Raw genomic sequence first — 20,271 nt, 5'->3', positions numbered from 1 at the left:
GTAATTAACTAGATAGTCGGGGCACCACAAAATAATACTTATAGAGCTGTTATCTTCCGAAAAAACTCTTAAAGACCTAGAAATATTTTACATCAATAGCAGTCAGTATTAATCGTCACCTTAATTCAGTCTCATCTGAAAGTTGTAAATTCTTGGTTATCTTCACGAACCCTGGCTAACAAGTTGAATCAGCAATACAGTACGCCCATTTGGAAAAGGAAAATGCAATAAATATTTACTCCGAGCCGCGCTTTGGTAGGTTGGTGGTAGATGGAAGGCCGTGTTGTTGGTGGTCAATTGGATACATTGTAGTAACATAGGTTGTGTGATAGACGGGATACTCTGTCTGTTCTTTCCTAGCCTACGTTTGCAGCTGCTGTTGCTAACTCAACGGCTAGGAGGTATCACTTCTGTAGTGAATAATAGTTCAAAGTTCATACCGTTCGCAACCAAAGCTCACACTGAGGTTGATTTAGTTCTGTAGTTGACATGTCAGTCCTTTTAAGGCAGAGGCTGCAGACCTCACGTACTTGGAACAGGAGGTTACATTTTCATCAAGGCTTTATAAAGTGGAGGGAGAAGGGCTTGTTTCACAGTCTACAGCCCATGTCTCTTCACAGGGGCGGGCCACTGATTGATAAGAGCCCTAACCTTATGAAACCCAAATCTCTAAAATTACATTTCATCTTTTCACCAGTCATTTTATATTCAAACATTTAAATTGAACAACAATTGCATGTGAATCCGATGATAACTCTGATGTGTAGACTTTCCACTGTAGAGTTTATGTCATCCTATCATCGATGAGAATGTCTCAGATGACAACCGAACTGACATCATATTCATTAAGTACCACCGTATATGTTCAATTGGTTGGATTACCAGAATATAGTTCATTTCCCCCCCACCTTCTGATGTTCTCAGAATCTCTATGTTAACTAAGGGTTTTGCAAATGTAACCTCAGTAGGGTAGAGAGAGGAAAAAGGGGGAAAGAGATATTTATGACTGTCATAAACCTACACCCAGGCCAACATCATGACAGTGTTGACAGGGTGGTGACAGGGTGGATGTGTCAGTCCACCACACATAGAGAAGTGTTATCCTTCCACCTGTAGTGTTGTGACAAAAAGCCACAGAGTGCATCCCAAATGATGTCCTATTTCCTGTATAGTCAATGCTTTTGACCAATGAGTTCATCCCAAATTACAACCTATTTCCTGTATAGTCAATGCCTCTGACCAAAGAGTACATCCCAAATTACAACTTATTTCCTGTATAGTCAATGCTTCTGACCAAAGAGTACATCCCAAATTACAACCTATTTCCTGTATAGTCAATGCTTTTGACCAATGAGTTCATCCCAAATGATGTCCTATTTCCTGTATAGTCAATGGTTCTGACCAAAGAGTACATCCCAAATTACAACCTATTTCCTGTATAGTCAATGCTTTTGACCAATGAGTTCATCCCAAATTACAACCTATTTCCTGTATAGTCAATGCTTTTGACCAAAGAGTACATCCCAAATTACAACCTATTTCCTGTATACTGCCCATGTAGGGTTCCATTTGGGATGCAGACCGGTTCTGAGAGGTTGTTAGGTACATGATCTGGATGACTGCTGGTGTTGTAGTCGTCTGTCCAACAATAACTTGTTTCTAGTTTCCTACATACTAGGGTTGTAGTCGTACTGTCTGTCCCACAATAACCTGCTTCTAGTTTCCTACATACTGGTGTTGTAGTCGTACTGTCTGTCCCACAGAGGCCATTATCAGCAACCATCAGTCCTCAATTGGCGGCTTCATTAAATAGTACCCGCAAAACACCTGTGTCAACAGTGAAGAGGCGACTCTCGGATGCTGGCCTTCTAGGCAGAGTTCCTCTGTCCAGTCTCAACGTCAACAGTGAAGAGGCGACTCCGGGATGCTGGCCTTCTAGGCAGAGTTCCTCTGTCCAGGGTCTGTGTTCTTTTGCCCATCTTTTGGCTTTTTCTTTGCAACTCTGCCTAGAAGGCCAGCATCCCGGAGTCACCTCTTCACTGTTGACGTTGAGACTGGTGTTTTGTGGGTACTATTTAATGAAGCTGCCAGTTGAGGACTGATGGTTGCTAATAATTGCCTCTGTTCACCTATGTAGATATTCCATAAAAAATCTGCCGTTTCCAGCTACAATAGTCATTAACAACATTAACAATGTCTACAATTTATTTCTGATCAATGTGATGTTATTTTAATGGACACAAGAATTGATTTTATTTAAAAAACAGGGACATTTCTAAGATACTCCAAACTTTTGAACGATAGTGTATAAATACTGGAACTCAGCTGTTGGTTGTGTTGACAGTCATACAAGAGACTAAGCTCAGTGGAACTCAGCTGTTGGTTGTGTTGACAGTCACACAAGAGACTAAGCTCAGTGGAACTCAGCTGTTGGTTGTGTTGACAGTCACACCAGTGACTAAGCTCAGTGGAACTCAGCTGTTGGTTGTGTTGACAGTCACACAAGAGACTAAGCTCAGTGGAACTCAGCTGTTGGTTGTGTTGACAGTCACACAAGAGACTAAGCTCAGTGGAACTCAGCTGTTGGTTGTGTTGACAGTCACACAAGAGACTAAGCTCAGTGGAACTCAGCTGTTGGTGGTGTTGACAGTCACACCAGAGACTAAGCTCAGTGGAACTCAGTTGTTGGTGGTGTTGACAGTCACACCAGAGACTAAGCCCAGTGGAACTCAGTTGTTGGTGGTGTTGACAGTCACACCAGAGACTAAGCCCAGTGGAACTCAGTTGTTGGTGGTGTTGACAGTCACACCAGAGACTAAGCCCAGTGGAACTCAGTTTTTGGTGGTGTTGACAGTCACACCAGAGACTAAGCTCAGTGGAACTCAGTTGTTGGTGGTGTTGACAGTCACACCAGAGACTAAGCTCCGTGGAACTCAGTTGTTGGTGGTGTTGACAGTCACACCAGAGACTAAGCTCCGTGGAACTCAGTTGTTGGTGGTGTTGACAGTCACACCAGAGACTAAGCCCAGTGGAACTCAGTTGTTGGTGGTGTTGACAGTCACACCAGAGACTAAGCTCAGTGGAACTCAGTTGTTGGTGGTGTTGACAGTCACACCAGAGACTAAGCCCAGTGGAACTCAGTTGTTGGTGGTGTTGACAGTCACACCAGAGACTAAGCTCAGTGGAACTCAGTTGTTGGTGGTGTTGACAGTCACACCAGAGACTAAGCTCCGTGGAACTCAGTTGTTGGTGGTGTTGACAGTCACACCAGAGACTAAGCTCAGTGGAACTCAGTTGTTGGTGGTGTTGACAGTCACACCAGAGACTAAGCTCAGTGGAACTCAGTTGTTGGTGGTGTTGACAGTCACACCAGAGACTAAGCTCCGTGGAACTCAGTTGTTGGTGGTGTTGACAGTCACACCAGAGACTAAGCTCAGTGGAACTCAGTTGTTGGTGGTGTTGACAGTCACACCAGAGACTAAGCTCCGTGGAACTCAGTTGTTGGTGGTGTTGACAGTCACACCAGAGACTAAGCTCCGTGGAACTCAGTTGTTGGTGGTGTTGACAGTCACACCAGAGACTAAGCCCAGTGGAACTCAGCTGTTGGTGGTGTTGACAGTCACACCAGAGACTAAGCCCAGTGGAACTCAGTTGTTGGTGGTGTTGACAGTCACACCAGAGACTAAGCTCAGTGGAACTCAGTTGTTGGTGGTGTTGGCAGTCACACCAGAGACTAAGCCCAGTGGAACTCAGTTGTTGGTGGTGTTGACTGTCACACCAGAGACTAAGCTCAGTGGAACTCAGTTGTTGGTGGTGTTGGCAGTCACACCAGAGACTAAGCCCAGTGGAACTCAGTTGTTGGTGGTGTTGACAGTCACACAAGAGACTAAGCTCAGTGGAACTCAGCTGTTGGTGGTGTTGACAGTCACACAAGAGACTAAGCTCAGTGGAACTCAGCTGTTGGTGGTGTTGACAGTCACACCAGAGACTAAGCTCCGTGGAACTCAGTTGTTGGTGGTGTTGACAGTCACACCAGAGACTAAGCTCAGTGGAACTCAGCTGTTGGTGGTGTTGACAGTCACATCAGAGACTAAGCTCAGTGGAACTCAGTTGTTGGTGGTGTTGACAGTCACATCAGAGACTAAGCTCAGTGGAACTCAGTTGTTGGTGGTGTTGACAGTCACACCAGAGACTAAGCTCCGTGGAACTCAGTTGTTGGTGGTGTTGACAGTCACACCAGAGACTAAGCTCCGTGGAACTCAGTTGTTGGTGGTGTTGACAGTCACACCAGAGACTAAGCCCAGTGGAACTCAGTTGTTGGTGGTGTTGACAGTCACACCAGAGACTAAGCTCAGTGGAACTCAGTTGTTGGTGGTGTTGACAGTCACACCAGAGACTAAGCACAGTGGAACTCAGTTGTTGGTGGTGTTGACAGTCACACCAGAGACTAAGCTCCGTGGAACTCAGTTGTTGGTGGTGTTGACAGTCACACCAGAGACTAAGCTCAGTGGAACTCAGTTGTTGGTGGTGTTGACAGTCACACCATAGACTAAGCTCCGTGGAACTCAGTTGTTGGTGGTGTTGACAGTCACACCAGAGACTAAGCCCAGTGGAACTCAGTTGTTGGTGGTGTTGACAGTCACACAAGAGACTAAGCTCAGTGGAACTCAGCTGTTGGTGGTGTTGACAGTCACACAAGAGACTAAGCTCAGTGGAACTCAGCTGTTGGTGGTGTTGACAGTCACACCAGAGACTAAGCTCCGTGGAACTCAGTTGTTGGTGGTGTTGACAGTCACACCAGAGACTAAGCTCAGTGGAACTCAGCTGTTGGTGGTGTTGACAGTCACATCAGAGACTAAGCTCAGTGGAACTCAGTTGTTGGTGGTGTTGACAGTCACATCAGAGACTAAGCTCAGTGGAACTCAGTTGTTGGTGGTGTTGACAGTCACACCAGAGACTAAGCTCCGTGGAACTCAGTTGTTGGTGGTGTTGACAGTCACACCAGAGACTAAGCTCCGTGGAACTCAGTTGTTGGTGGTGTTGACAGTCACACCAGAGACTAAGCCCAGTGGAACTCAGTTGTTGGTGGTGTTGACAGTCACACCAGAGACTAAGCTCAGTGGAACTCAGTTGTTGGTGGTGTTGACAGTCACACCAGAGACTAAGCACAGTGGAACTCAGTTGTTGGTGGTGTTGACAGTCACACCAGAGACTAAGCTCCGTGGAACTCAGTTGTTGGTGGTGTTGACAGTCACACCAGAGACTAAGCTCAGTGGAACTCAGTTGTTGGTGGTGTTGACAGTCACACCATAGACTAAGCTCCGTGGAACTCAGTTGTTGGTGGTGTTGACAGTCACACCAGAGACTAAGCCCAGTGGAACTCAGTTGTTGGTGGTGTTGACAGTCACACCAGAGACTAAGCTCAGTGGAACTCAGTTGTTGGTGGTGTTGGCAGTCACACCAGAGACTAAGCCCAGTGGAACTCAGTTGTTGGTGGTGTTGACAGTCACACCAGAGACTAAGCTCAGTGGAACTCAGTTGTTGGTGGTGTTGACAGTCACACCAGAGACTAAGCTCAGTGGAACTCAGTTGTTGGTGGTGTTGACAGTCACACCAGAGACTAAGCCCAGTGGAACTCAGTTGTTGGTGGTGTTGACAGTCACACCAGAGACTAAGCTCAGTGGAACTCAGTTGTTGGTGGTGTTGACAGTCACACCAGAGACTAAGCTCAGTGGAACTCAGTTGTTGGTGGTGTTGACAGTCACACCAGAGACTAAGCTCAATGGAACTCAGTTGTTGGTGGTGTTGACAGTCACACCAGAGACTAAGCCCAGTGGAACTCAGTTGTTGGTGGTGTTGACAGTCACACCAGAGACTAAGCCCAGTGGAACTCAGTTGTTGGTGGTGTTGACAGTCACACCAGAGACTAAGCTCAGTGGAACTCAGTTGTTGGTGGTGTTGACAGTCACACCAGAGACTAAGCTCCGTGGAACTCAGTTGTTGGTGGTGTTGACAGTCACACCAGAGACTAAGCTCCGTGGAACTCAGTTGTTGGTGGTGTTGACAGTCACACCAGAGACTAAGCTCCGTGGAACTCAGCTGTTGGTGGTGTTGACAGTCACACCAGAGACTAAGCTCAATGGAACTCAGTTGTTGGTGGTGTTGACAGTCACACCAGAGACTAAGCTCAGTGGAACTCAGTTGTTGGTGGTGTTGACAGTCACACCAGAGACTAAGCTCAATGGAACTCAGTTGTTGGTGGTGTTGACAGTCACACCAGAGACTAAGCCCAGTGGAACTCAGTTGTTGGTGGTGTTGACAGTCACACCAGAGACTAAGCTCAGTGGAACTCAGTTGTTGGTGGTGTTGACAGTCACACCAGAGACTAAGCCCAGTGGAACTCAGTTGTTGGTGGTGTTGCCAGTCACACCAGAGACTAAGCCCAGTGGAACTCAGTTGTTGGTGATGTTGACAGTCACACCAGAGACTAAGCTCAGTGGAACTCAGTTGTTGGTGGTGTTGACAGTCACACCAGAGACTAAGCTCAGTGGAACTCAGTTGTTGGTGGTGTTGACAGTCACACCAGAGACTAAGCCCAGTGGAACTCAGTTGTTGGTGGTGTTGACAGTCACACCAGAGACTAAGCTCAGTGGAACTCAGTTGTTGGTGGTGTTGACAGTCACACCAGAGACTAAGCTCAGTGGAACTCAGTTGTTGGTGGTGTTGACAGTCACACCAGAGACTAAGCTCAGTGGAACTCAGTTGTTGGTGGTGTTGACAGTCACACCAGAGACTAAGCTCAATGGAACTCAGTTGTTGGTGGTGTTGACAGTCACACCAGAGACTAAGCCCAGTGGAACTCAGTTGTTGGTGGTGTTGACAGTCACACCAGAGACTAAGCCCAGTGGAACTCAGTTGTTGGTGGTGTTGACAGTCACACCAGAGACTAAGCTCCGTGGAACTCAGTTGTTGGTGGTGTTGACAGTCACACCAGAGACTAAGCCCAGTGGAACTCAGCTGTTGGTGGTGTTGACAGTCACACCAGAGACTAAGCTCAATGGAACTCAGTTGTTGGTGGTGTTGACAGTCACACCAGAGACTAAGCTCAGTGGAACTCAGTTGTTGGTGGTGCTGACAGTCACACCAGAGACTAAGCCCAGTGGAACTCAGTTGTTGGTGGTGTTGACAGTCACACCAGAGACTAAGCCCAGTGGAACTCAGTTGTTGGTGGTGTTGACAGTCACACCAGAGACTAAGCTCAGTGGAACTCAGTTGTTGGTGGTGTTGACAGTCACACCAGAGACTAAGCCCAGTGGAACTCAGTTGTTGGTGGTGTTGACAGTCACACCAGAGACTAAGCTCAGTGGAACTCAGTTGTTGGTGGTGTTGACAGTCACACCAGAGACTAAGCTCAGTGGAACTCAGTTGTTGGTGGTGTTGACAGTCACACCAGAGACTAAGCCCAGTGGAACTCAGTTGTTGGTGGTGTTGACAGTCACACCAGAGACTAAGCTCAGTGGAACTCAGTTGTTGGTGGTGTTGACAGTCACACCAGAGACTAAGCTCAGTGGAACTCAGTTGTTGGTGGTGTTGACAGTCACACCAGAGACTAAGCTCAATGGAACTCAGTTGTTGGTGGTGTTGACAGTCACACCAGAGACTAAGCCCAGTGGAACTCAGTTGTTGGTGGTGTTGACAGTCACACCAGAGACTAAGCTCCGTGGAACTCAGTTGTTGGTGGTGTTGACAGTCACACCAGAGACTAAGCTCCGTGGAACTCAGTTGTTGTTGGTGTTGACAGTCACACCAGAGACTAAGCTCCGTGGAACTCAGTTGTTGGTGGTGTTGACAGTCACACCAGAGACTAAGCCCAGTGGAACTCAGCTGTTGGTGGTGTTGACAGTCACACCAGAGACTAAGCTCAGTGGAACTCAGTTGTTGGTGGTGTTGACAGTCACACCAGAGACTAAGCTCAATGGAACTCAGTTGTTGGTGGTGTTGACAGTCACACCAGAGACTAAGCTCCGTGGAACTCAGTTGTTGGTGGTGTTGACAGTCACACCAGAGACTAAGCCCAGTGGAACTCAGTTGTTGGTGGTGTTGACAATCACACCAGAGACTAAGCCCAGTGGAACTCAGTTGTTGGTGGTGTTGACAGTCACACCAGAGACTAAGCTCAGTGGAACTCAGCTGTTGGTGGTGTTGACAGTCACACCAGAGACTAAGCCCAGTGGAACTCAGTTGTTGGTGGTGTTGACAGTCACACCAGAGACTAAGCCCAGTGGAACTCAGTTGTTGGTGGTGTTGACAGTCACACCAGAGACTAAGCCCAGTGGAACTCAGTTGTTGGTGGTGTTGACAATCACACCAGAGACTAAGCCCAGTGGAACTCAGTTGTTGGGGGTGTTGACAGTCACACCAGAGACTAAGCCCAGTGGAACTCAGTTGTTGGTGGTGTTGACAATCACACCACAGACTAAGCCCAGTGGAACTCAGTTGTTGGTGGTGTTGACAGTCACACCAGAGACTAAGCCCAGTGGAACTCAGTTGTTGGTGGTGTTGACAATCACACCAGAGACTAAGCCCAGTGGAACTCAGTTGTTGGTGGTGTTGACAGTCACATCAGAGACTAAGCTCAGTGGAACTCACCTGTTTTCCTCTTTTCTTACTGCAGTGGTTTGGTGACCTGGTAACCCCCGTGTGGTGGGAGGATGTCTGGCTGAAGGAAGGCTTCGCTCACTTCTTTGAGTACGTTGGAACGGACTTCCTCTTCCCCAAATGGAACATGGTAAGATCTTTATTGTGTTTGTAAAGATAGTGAAAGATTACAATACCTTGTAATTACACTGTGACTAATTTAACCACCCTAAATGACTTTACTTCTGATCTTATCTGAGCATTAGAACAGTTGCATGGGCTACTGACTCTGTCAGCTGGAACAAAGACAAGGAACAGTTTATTATAATGTCTGTCAGTTGGAACAAAGACAAGGAACAGTTTATTATAATGACTCTGTCAGTTGGAACAAAGACAAGGAACAGTTTATTATAATGACTCTGTCAGTTGGAACAAAGACAAGGAACAGTTTATTATAATGACTGTCAGTTGGAACAAAGACAAGAACCAGTTTATTATAATGACTGTCAGTTGGAACAAAGACGAGGAACAGTTTATTTTAATGACTCTGTCAGCTGGAACAAAGACAAGGAACAGTTTATTTTAATGACTCTGTTGGTTGGAACAAAGACAAGGAACAGTTTATTATAATGTCTGTCAGCTGGAACAAAGACAAGGAACAGTTTATTATAATGTCAGTCAGTTGGAACAAAGACAAGGAACAGTTTATTATAATGACTGTCAGTTGGAACAAAGACAAGGAACAGTTTATTATAATGACTCTGTCAGTTGGAACAAAGACAAGGAACAGTTTATTATAATGACCCTGTCAGTTGGAACAAAGACAAGGAACAGTTTATTATAATGACTGTTCGCTGGAACAAAGACAAATAAAACATTTTTTTTCTCAATTTACCAAACAAGATACAATAATATTGACTGATTAGTCTGTCCATACGGTTTACATCTAGCATGGTGAACCATTAACCATCTGTTTTTACCATTATATCTAAAACTCTTCAATCTAAATTTGACCCGTTGTTATTCCTTATTCGTCATCGTTTAGGGGCCGATGAGTTCGTTCCAATAAAATCATCCGTCATAAAGAGTTTGGTGGGAGCGGAAACAAAATGTTGTTTGTTAAAAGTCACTTCCAGTTTCCAGACGGAGATGTATTTATGCTAATGTCGAAAAATGGTTTGTTTCCATGCATTTCCAATTTATCTCTAGGTAAAAACTGAACAGTGACAGGCCACATAAATCTTGCGTTGGGGTAGTAATTTACACTGATTTCATCTCAGTAGCGATGGCAGTATTTGAATTGAAAGTCGTGCCGTTCCCTGTGGGGGGACTCATTGAAGACGCATATCTCAAAGCCTGACTGCTAGGACACTAGGCACGCAGTGCAACGCACTGGACTGGACTGTACCATCACACAGGACCAATATCACACTGGACTGGACTGTACCATCACACAGTACCAATATCACACTGGACTGGACTGTACCATCACACAGTACCAATATCACACTGGACTGGACTGTACCATCACACAGTACCAATATCACACTGGACTGGACTGTACCATCACACAGTACCAATATCACACTGGACTGGACTGTACCATCACACAGTACCAATATCACACTGGACTGGACTGTACCATCACACAGTACCAATATCACACTGGACTGGACTGTACCATCACACAGTACCAATATCACACTGGACTGGACTGTACCATCACACAGTACCAATATCACACTGGACTGGACTGTACCATCACACAGGACCAATATCACACTGGACTGGACTTTACCATCACACAGTACCAATATCACACTGGACTGGACTGTACCATCACACAGTACCAATATCACACTGGACTGGACTGTACCATCACACAGTACCAATATCACACTGGACTGGACTGTACCATCAAACAGGACCAATATCACACTGGACTGGACTGTACCATCAAACAGGACCAATATCACACTGGACTGGACTGTACCTTCAAACAGGACCAATATCACACTGGACTGGACTATCACACAGTACCAATATCACACTGGACTGGACTGTACCATCACACAGTACCAATATCACACTGGACTGGACTGTACCATCAAACAGGACCAATATCACACTGGACTGGACTATCACACAGTACCAATATCACACTGGACTGGACTGTACCATCACACAGTACCAATATCACACTGGACTGGACTGTACCATCACACAGTACCAATATCACACTGGACTGTACCATCAAACAGGACCAATATCACACTGGACTGTACCATCACACAGTACCAATATCACACTGGACTGGACTGTACCATCAAACAGGACCAATATCACACTGGACTGGACTATCACACAGTACCAATATCACACTGGACTGGACTGTACCATCAAACAGGACCAATATCACACTGGACTGGACTGTACCATCACACAGTACCAATATCACACTGGACTGGACTGTACCATCACACAGTACCAATATCACACTGGGCTGGACTGTACCATCACACAGTACCAATATCACACTGGACTGGACTGTACCATCAAACAGGACCAATATCACACTGGACTGGACTATCACACAGTACCAATATCACACTGGACTGGACTATCACACAGTACCAATATCACACTGGACTGGACTATCACACAGTACCAATATCACACTGGACTGGACTGTACCATCACACAGTACCAATATCACACTGGACTGGACTGTACCATCACACAGTACCAATATCACACTGGACTGGACTGTACCATCACACAGTACCAATATCACACTGGACTGGACTGTACCATCACACAGTACCAATATCACACTGAACTGGACTGTACCATCAAACAGGACCAATATCACACTGGACTGGACTATCACACAGTACCAATATCACACTGGACTGGACTGTACCATCACACAGTACCAATATCACACTGGACTAGACTATCACACAGTACCAATATCACACTGGACTGGACTGTACCATCAAACAGGACCAATATCACACTGTACTAGACTGTACCATCACACAGTAACAATATCACACTGGACTGGACTGTACCATCAAACAGGACCAATATCACAGAAGACTGGACTGGACCATCACACAGTACCAATATCACACTGTACTGAACCATCACACAGTACCAATATCACACTGTACTAGACTGTACCATCACACAGTAACAATATCACACTGGACTGGACTGTACCATCACACAGTACCAATATCACACTGTACTAGACTGTACCAATATCAAACTGGACTAGACTGTACCATCACACAGTACCAATATCACACTGGACTAGACTGTACCACCTCGCAGTACCAATATCACACTGGACTGGACTGTACCATCACACAGTACCAATATCACACTGGACTAGACTGTACCATCAAACAGGACCAATATCACACTGGACTGGACTGTACCATCACACAGTACCAATATCACACTGGACTGGACTGTACCATCACACAGTACCAATATCACACTGGACTGGACTGTACCATCACACAGGACCAATATCACACTGGACTGGACTTTACCATCACACAGTACCAATATCACACTGGACTGGACTGTACCATCACACAGTACCAATATCACACTGGACTGGACTGTACCATCACACAGTACCAATATCACACTGGACTGGACTGTACCATCAAACAGGACCAATATCACACTGGACTGGACTGTACCATCAAACAGGACCAATATCACACTGGACTGGACTGTACCTTCAAACAGGACCAATATCACACTGGACTGGACTATCACACAGTACCAATATCACACTGGACTGGACTGTACCATCACACAGTACCAATATCACACTGGACTGGACTGTACCATCAAACAGGACCAATATCACACTGGACTGGACTATCACACAGTACCAATATCACACTGGACTGGACTGTACCATCACACAGTACCAATATCACACTGGACTGGACTGTACCATCACACAGTACCAATATCACACTGGACTGTACCATCAAACAGGACCAATATCACACTGGACTGGACTATCACACAGTACCAATATCACACTGGACTGGACTGTACCATCAAACAGGACCAATATCACACTGGACTGGACTGTACCATCACACAGTACCAATATCACACTGGACTGGACTGTACCATCACACAGTACCAATATCACACTGGACTGGACTGTACCATCACACAGTACCAATATCACACTGGACTGGACTGTACCATCAAACAGGACCAATATCACACTGGACTGGACTATCACACAGTACCAATATCACACTGGACTGGACTATCACACAGTACCAATATCACACTGGACTGGACTATCACACAGTACCAATATCACACTGGACTGGACTGTACCATCACACAGTACCAATATCACACTGGACTGGACTGTACCATCACACAGTACCAATATCACACTGGACTGGACTGTACCATCACACAGTACCAATATCACACTGGACTGGACTGTACCATCACACAGTACCAATATCACACTGAACTGGACTGTACCATCAAACAGGACCAATATCACACTGGACTGGACTATCACACAGTACCAATATCACACTGGACTGGACTGTACCATCACACAGTACCAATATCACACTGGACTAGACTATCACACAGTACCAATATCACACTGGACTGGACTGTACCATCAAACAGGACCAATATCACACTGTACTAGACTGTACCATCACACAGTAACAATATCACACTGGACTGGACTGTACCATCAAACAGGACCAATATCACAGAAGACTGGACTGGACCATCACACAGTACCAATATCACACTGTACTGAACCATCACACAGTACCAATATCACACTGTACTAGACTGTACCATCACACAGTAACAATATCACACTGGACTGGACTGTACCATCACACAGTACCAATATCACACTGTACTAGACTGTACCAATATCAAACTGGACTAGACTGTACCATCACACAGTACCAATATCACACTGGACTAGACTGTACCACCTCGCAGTACCAATATCACACTGGACTGGACTGTACCATCACACAGTACCAATATCACACTGGACTAGACTGTACCATCAAACAGGACCAATATCACACTGGACTGGACTGTACCATCACACAGTACCAATATCACACTGGACTAGACTGTACCACCACACAGGACCAATATCACACTGGACTGGACTGTACCACCACACAGTACCAATATCACACTGGACTAGACTGTACCACCTCGCAGTACCAATATCACACTGGACTAGACTGTACCACCTCGCAGTACCAATATCACACTGGACTGGACTGTACCAATATCACACTGGACTAGACTGTACCATCACACAGTACCAATATCACACTGGACTAGACTGTACCACCTCGCAGTACCAATATCACACTGGACTAGACTGTACCACCTCGCAGTACCAATATCACACTGGACTGGACTGTACCAATATCACACTGGACTAGACTGTACCATCACACAGTACCAATATCACACTGGACTAGACTGTACCATCACACAGTACCAATATCACAGTGGACTGGACTGCTGTATCTCCTGTGTTAATGTGACACCAATGCTATCTATCAATGAGAGGGACCACTACATTACACTAAAAGGGCTACAAGCCATCTCTCTCTTCCAATATCTCTTCAAATATCCCCGTTAGCATAGCACTTACAATGAAGCAATGTATGTGATATTGGCCATGCCTTCTAAGTTGTGTGTTAGTATTGGATATTGGCCATGCCTTCTAAGTTGTGTGTTAGTATGGGATATTGGCCATGCATTCTAAGTTGTGTGTTAGTATGGGATATTGGCCATGCCTTCTAAGTTGTGTGTTAGTATGGGATATTGGCCATGCCTTCTAAGTTGTGTGTTAGTATGGGATATTGGCCATGCATTCTAAGTTGTGTGTTAGTATGGGATATTGGCCATGCATTCTAAGTTGTGTGTTAGTATGGGATATTGGCCATGCATTCTAAGTTGTGTGTTAGTATGGGATATTGGTACGTTGGTACATAGGTTTTTTTCTTTCTATGGTTTGACTGCTAGTTCCTAAATATTTTTTCTCTCACGCAACGGACACTATTCATTCATTCCAGCCTGAGAGCAAACCCTCAAACAAGTGTTCTATATTTTGTACAGCCGTAACCCCAGCTAACTAGCTGACTGATGTTGGTATGTATATAACCCATGTTTAGCCCATAACCCCAGCTAACTAGCTGACTGATGTTGGTATGTACATAACCCATGTTTAGCCGTAACCCCAGCTAACTAGCTGACTGATGTTGATACGTACATAACCCATGTTCAGCCGTAACCCCAGCTAACTAGCTGACTGATGTTGGTATGTATATAACCCATACTCAGCTGTAACCCCAGCTAACTAGCTGACTGATGTTGATACGTACATAACCCATACTCAGCCGTAACCCCAGCTAACTAGCTGACTGATGTTGATATGTACATAACCCATACTCAGCCGTAACCCCAGCTAACTAGCTGACTGATGTTGATATGTACATAACCCATACTCAGCCGTAACCCCAGCTAACTAGCTGACTGATGTTGATATGTACATAACCCATACTCAGCCGTAACCCCAGCTAACTAGCTGATTGATGTTGATATGTACATAACCCATACTCAGCCGTAACCCCAGCTAACTAGCTGACTGATATGTGATCTTCACTTCTTGCTTGAATGTAATGCAAACGTAGAGACATTCTAGTAAAGCCCCATTCACAGGAAAGGCCAATGATACCCATGCAATTAATGCAAACATTAATGATGAACAATTATGCGAATCATACACTTCACGCTCCTATTCGTTCTCCCCTGAACGAGCTGCGTTTGTGGTTGGATTAGAGATACGTTAAGTCTAACCTGGTTAATGAAATATTACCCGCGTTGGTTCGATTACAGGAGCATTAGCCTGACAAAGAACAGTGTTCAACAGTAATGGAGTTCACAGTGTATCGAAAAAAAACAACAACAATTGAATGTGTTTAGAGTAAATGTTATTAAATGTGATATTGAATTTTGCGACGGTATATTTTGGATGAAAATCAATTACCCCCTCCCTTATTACAAACTACCATTGTGATTTTTCTTTCATCAACGGAATTTAGATTACTATTTACAATAGAGATTCTATACATTATCTGTCAACCTACTGCTTAACCCGAGATGTTGCCAAGGCAACCACAACGTATGGAATATTAACAGCGTCTATGGAAGACACCCCCTGTCTGTTAATTGCTTAAGGGTGTGTTCTAAATGACTCCCTCTTCCCCTATATACACAGAGTGGACAAAACATTAGGAACACCTTCCTGATATTGAGTTGCGCTTTCTTTTTGCCCCTCAGAACAGCCTCAGTTCGTTCGTGGCGTGGGACTCTACAAGGTGTCAGAACAGCCTCAGTTCGTTCGTGGCGTGGGACTCTGCAAGGTGTCAGAACAGCCTCAGTTCGTTCGTGGCGTGGGACTCTACAAGGTGTCAGAACAGCCTCAGTTCGTTCGTGGCGTGGGACTCTGCAAGGTGTCAGAACAGCCTCAGTTCGTTCGTGGCGTGGGACTCTACAAGGTGTCAGAACAGCCTCAGTTCGTTCGTGGCGTGGGACTCTGCAAGGTGTCAGAACAGCCTCAGTTCGTTCGTGGCGTGGGACTCTGCAAGGTGTTCGAAAGCGTTCCACAGGGATGCTGGCCCATGTCGACTCCAATGCTTCCCACAGTTGTGTCAAATTGTCTGGAATGTCCTTTGGGCGGTGGGCCGTTCGTGATACACACTGAAACTGTTAAGTGTGAAAAAACCTAGGAGTGTTTGCAGTTCTTAACACAAACCGGGAACGCCTGGCACCTACTACCATACCCCGTTCAAAGGCACTTAAATCTTGTGTCTTAACCGTTCACCCTCTGAATTGTCCACAGACACAATCCATGTCTCAAGGCTAATAACCCCTTCATCTACGCTGATTGATGTGGATTTAACAGGTGACATCAATAAGGGATCATATCTTTCACCTGGATTCACCTGGTCAGTCTATGTCATGAAAATTGCAGGTGTTATTAATGTTTTGTAAACTGTAAAATTTCTTTTGACCAAAGCCCCCTAGGGCTAGTGCACGACATAGGCAATAGGGCTCTGGTCTAAAGTAGTGCACTATATAGGGAATAGGGTGCCATTTGGGAGATAGCCGTGGTGTGTTATGCCGCTATGCATATTTTCCAGTCCACTTATTCTCAAGTGTTTCTGCTGTCCAAGGCTAAATAACTCCCTGACACTCAAGTATAGCTAAGAGACGAAGAGAGAGAGAGGAAGAGATATGGCACAGTCTCAGCCAATCATTTCTGTCACATTTGCATTTCCTGTTGTGGCAGTCGTTTCAATCATGGGCTATATTCATTTGGTAATTATCACAGTCCATCCTCCCTCTCTGTGTCCAGAACAAATTTAGAAGCATCTTTCTCTTCTTCTTCGCTCTTCCAGACTTGCAGAACCGCCAGCTAATTGCTCGGCTGCTGAATTTCTAATCACAGAGGGAGCAAAACTCTGTCATCGTCCCAGCAAGGAGTTTTTAAATTGCAGTCAATAAAATATTCATGGTATGGTGAATAGTTTGGACTATCGCCTTTGCTTTCCTTGTGTGGAACAATCACCTAGTCAGAGTGGACCCCCTAATGTATGTCAAATGATTTGCAGTTCTTTAGACAAAACAGGAATCAATTCAGCAGTCCATTTTTTTAAAGGCACTGTGTGGAGAATGGATGATGATGACATCACTGCTAGCTGCCTAGCTTTACCGTCATATATATATATATATATATATATCGCAGAAAAACAACCCATATAACTCATTCAAAATAAATATATGATCATATCCAGGCATCATCAATATACAAAACATCCCAGTGTAACTGTGTTCCATACTTCAAAACTCTCTTTGTTCTAGAACACAACAACAATATGCTAATCATCACTTCAGTTATTCTCGTCAATTTAAACTCTTTTGTCCCTTTTGTTGATGCGATGACTTTGATGCAGACAGACACAGACCAGGCTTCTCTTAGTGTCCCCAGATGCAACAGCTCTTCGTGGAAAATAAACACCCACAGCAGTTCTATTCACATTAGATAAGACCATCATTAGCATGACAACACGGAACACAATAATAGCCCAGTGTTCCAACCATAGATCAGAATGATTCTAATTCTACTTCTATAGTTCCAACAGCATTGGAAGCCTTTCTCTGACTCTATGACTGCAGGCAGGGCAGTCGTGATACTGGCTTCTGTATTTAGATGAGTTCAGGTGTAAATTGGCTGATGCTTGCTGCCTGCCCTCTCTTTTTTTTAGAGGAGGCACGATGCCGACCTCATGCTCTTGAGGAAAGAAAGACAGTGTGTGACTCATTCTGTTTTTTATTCATTGGTAAAGTGTCTAAATCAGGAGAAAAATGTGGTCCTGTCTCTCTCTCTGCTTTGTTAAAGAGCAGTCTTGTTACACGGGGATAAACAGATAGGATGACAAGAGACTTCAAGTATTAATATTCACACATTCAGTTTTCTAAAGTTCTCAGAAGTGCACAGTTTTCAGCAAACCCTTTACCCTTGCTGATCAGAGATATCTCAACACTAAGTCAGACAGACAAATGTAACGTCTGCTTCCAACTCACACACTCAAACATGTATATCCCCTGAACCCAGCCCACTTTCCAGCTCACACCCTCAAACACGTATATCCCCTGAACCCAGCCCACTTTCCAGCTCACAACCTCAAACACGTATATCCCCTGAACCCAGCCCACTTTCCAGCTCACACCCTCAAACACGTATATCCCCTGAACCCAGCCCACTTTCCAGCCCACTTTCCAGCTCACACCCTCAAACACGTATATCCCCTGAACCCAGCCCACTTTCCAGCTCACAACCTCAAACACGTATATCCCCTGAACCCAGCCCACTTTCCAGCTCACACCCTCAAACACGTATATCCCCTGAACCCAGCCCACTTTCCAGCTCACACCCTCAAACACGTAGATCCCCTGAACCCAGCCCACTTTCCAGCTCACACCCTCAAACACGTGTATCCCCTGAACCCAGCTCACTTTCCAGCTCACACCCTCAAACACGTATATCCCCTGAACCCAGCCCACTTTCCAGCTCACACCCTCAAACACGTATATCCCCTGAACCCAGCCCACTTTCCAGCCCACTTTCCAGCTCACACCCTCAAACACGTATATCCCCTGAACCCAGCCCACTTTCCAGCCCACTTTCCAGCTCACACCCTCAAACACGTATATCCCCTGAACCCAGCCCACTTTCCAGCCCACTTTCTAGCTCACACCCTCAAACATGTATATCCCCTGAACCCAGCCCACTTTCCAGCTCACACCCTCAAACACGTATATCCCCTGAACCCAGCCCACTTTCCAGCCCACTTTCCAGCTCACACCCTCAAACACGTATATCCCCTGAACCCAGCCCACTTTCCAGCCCACTTTCCAGCTCACACCCTCAAACATGTATATCCCCTGAACCCAGCCCACTTTCCAGCTCACACTCTCAAACACGTATATCCCCTGAACCCAGCCCACTTTCCAGCTCACACCCTCAAACATGTATATCCCCTGAACCCAGCCCACTTTCCAGCCCACTTTCCAACTCACACCCTCAAACATGTATATCCCCTGAACCCAGCCCACTTTCCAGCTCACACCCTCAAACACGTATATCCCCTGAACCCAGCTCACTTTCCAACTCACCCTCAAACATGTATATCCCCTGAACCCAGCCCACTTTCCAGCCCACTTTCCAGCTCACACCCTCAAACACGTATATCCCCTGAACCCAGCCCACTTTCCAGCCCACTTTCCAGCTCACACCCTCAAACACGTATATCCCCTGAACCCAGCCCACTTTCCAGCCCACTTTCCAGCTCACACCCTCAAACATCTAAATCCCCTGAACCCAACCCAGGGATGTTCTCTTGATAAGTGTGAATTTGACCATTTTCCTGTCCTGCTGAGCATTCAAAATGTAACAAGTACTTTTAGGTGTCAGGAGAAAATGTACGGAGTAAAAAGTACATTATTTTCTTTAGGAATGTATTGAAGTAAAAGTAAAAGTTGTCCAAAATATAAATAGTAAAGTACAGATACCAACAAAACACGACTTAAGTAGTACTTTAAAGTATTACACCACTGGATGTCATACAAGCGAGACAAACACCTGTGAGTCCAAAGTTGCAGTTCACATTTCTATATCAGACAACTCATGTCATGTACAGTGTCAACGTTTATCATCACTATGTTTGATGTGCAGTTATCAGGTGACATGGGGCCACACCCTGGGTTGTTGTGAACAGAAGGAGTCTGTTTGATGAACAGTTACCAGGTGACACGGGGTCCCACCCTGGGTTGTTGTGAACAGAAGGAGTCTGTTTGATGAACAGTTACCAGGTGACACGGGGTCACACCCTGGGTTGTTGTGAACAGAATGAGTCTGTTTGATGAACAGTTACCAGATGACATGGGGTCACACCCTGGGTTGTTGTGAACAGAATGAGTTTATGTTTGATGAACAGTTACCAGATGACA

The 20,271-nt window shown here is 45.5% G+C and overlaps 1 protein-coding gene across 1 annotated transcript in view; it reads left to right on the top strand.

Annotated features, from left to right (window-relative positions):
* Positions 1-7,801: 7,801 nt before the first annotated feature.
* Positions 7,802-20,271, top strand: part of LOC139394701 (thyrotropin-releasing hormone-degrading ectoenzyme-like) — a gene marked incomplete at both ends in the record, with an annotated part of 139,785 nt that continues 127,315 nt past the window's right edge. The window contains 2 exons of the mRNA XM_071142796.1: positions 7,802-7,953; positions 8,675-8,788. Coding sequence (XP_070998897.1) covers positions 7,802-7,953; positions 8,675-8,788 — 266 coding nt within the window. The remainder of the gene's footprint in view (positions 7,954-8,674; positions 8,789-20,271) is intronic.

The sequence above is a fragment of the Oncorhynchus clarkii genome, unplaced genomic scaffold (genome assembly GCF_045791955.1).
Source record: "Oncorhynchus clarkii lewisi isolate Uvic-CL-2024 unplaced genomic scaffold, UVic_Ocla_1.0 unplaced_contig_13966_pilon_pilon, whole genome shotgun sequence".
Classification (NCBI taxonomy): Eukaryota; Metazoa; Chordata; class Actinopteri; order Salmoniformes; family Salmonidae; genus Oncorhynchus; species Oncorhynchus clarkii.
This window is presented reverse-complemented; position numbering and strand designations above follow the sequence as displayed.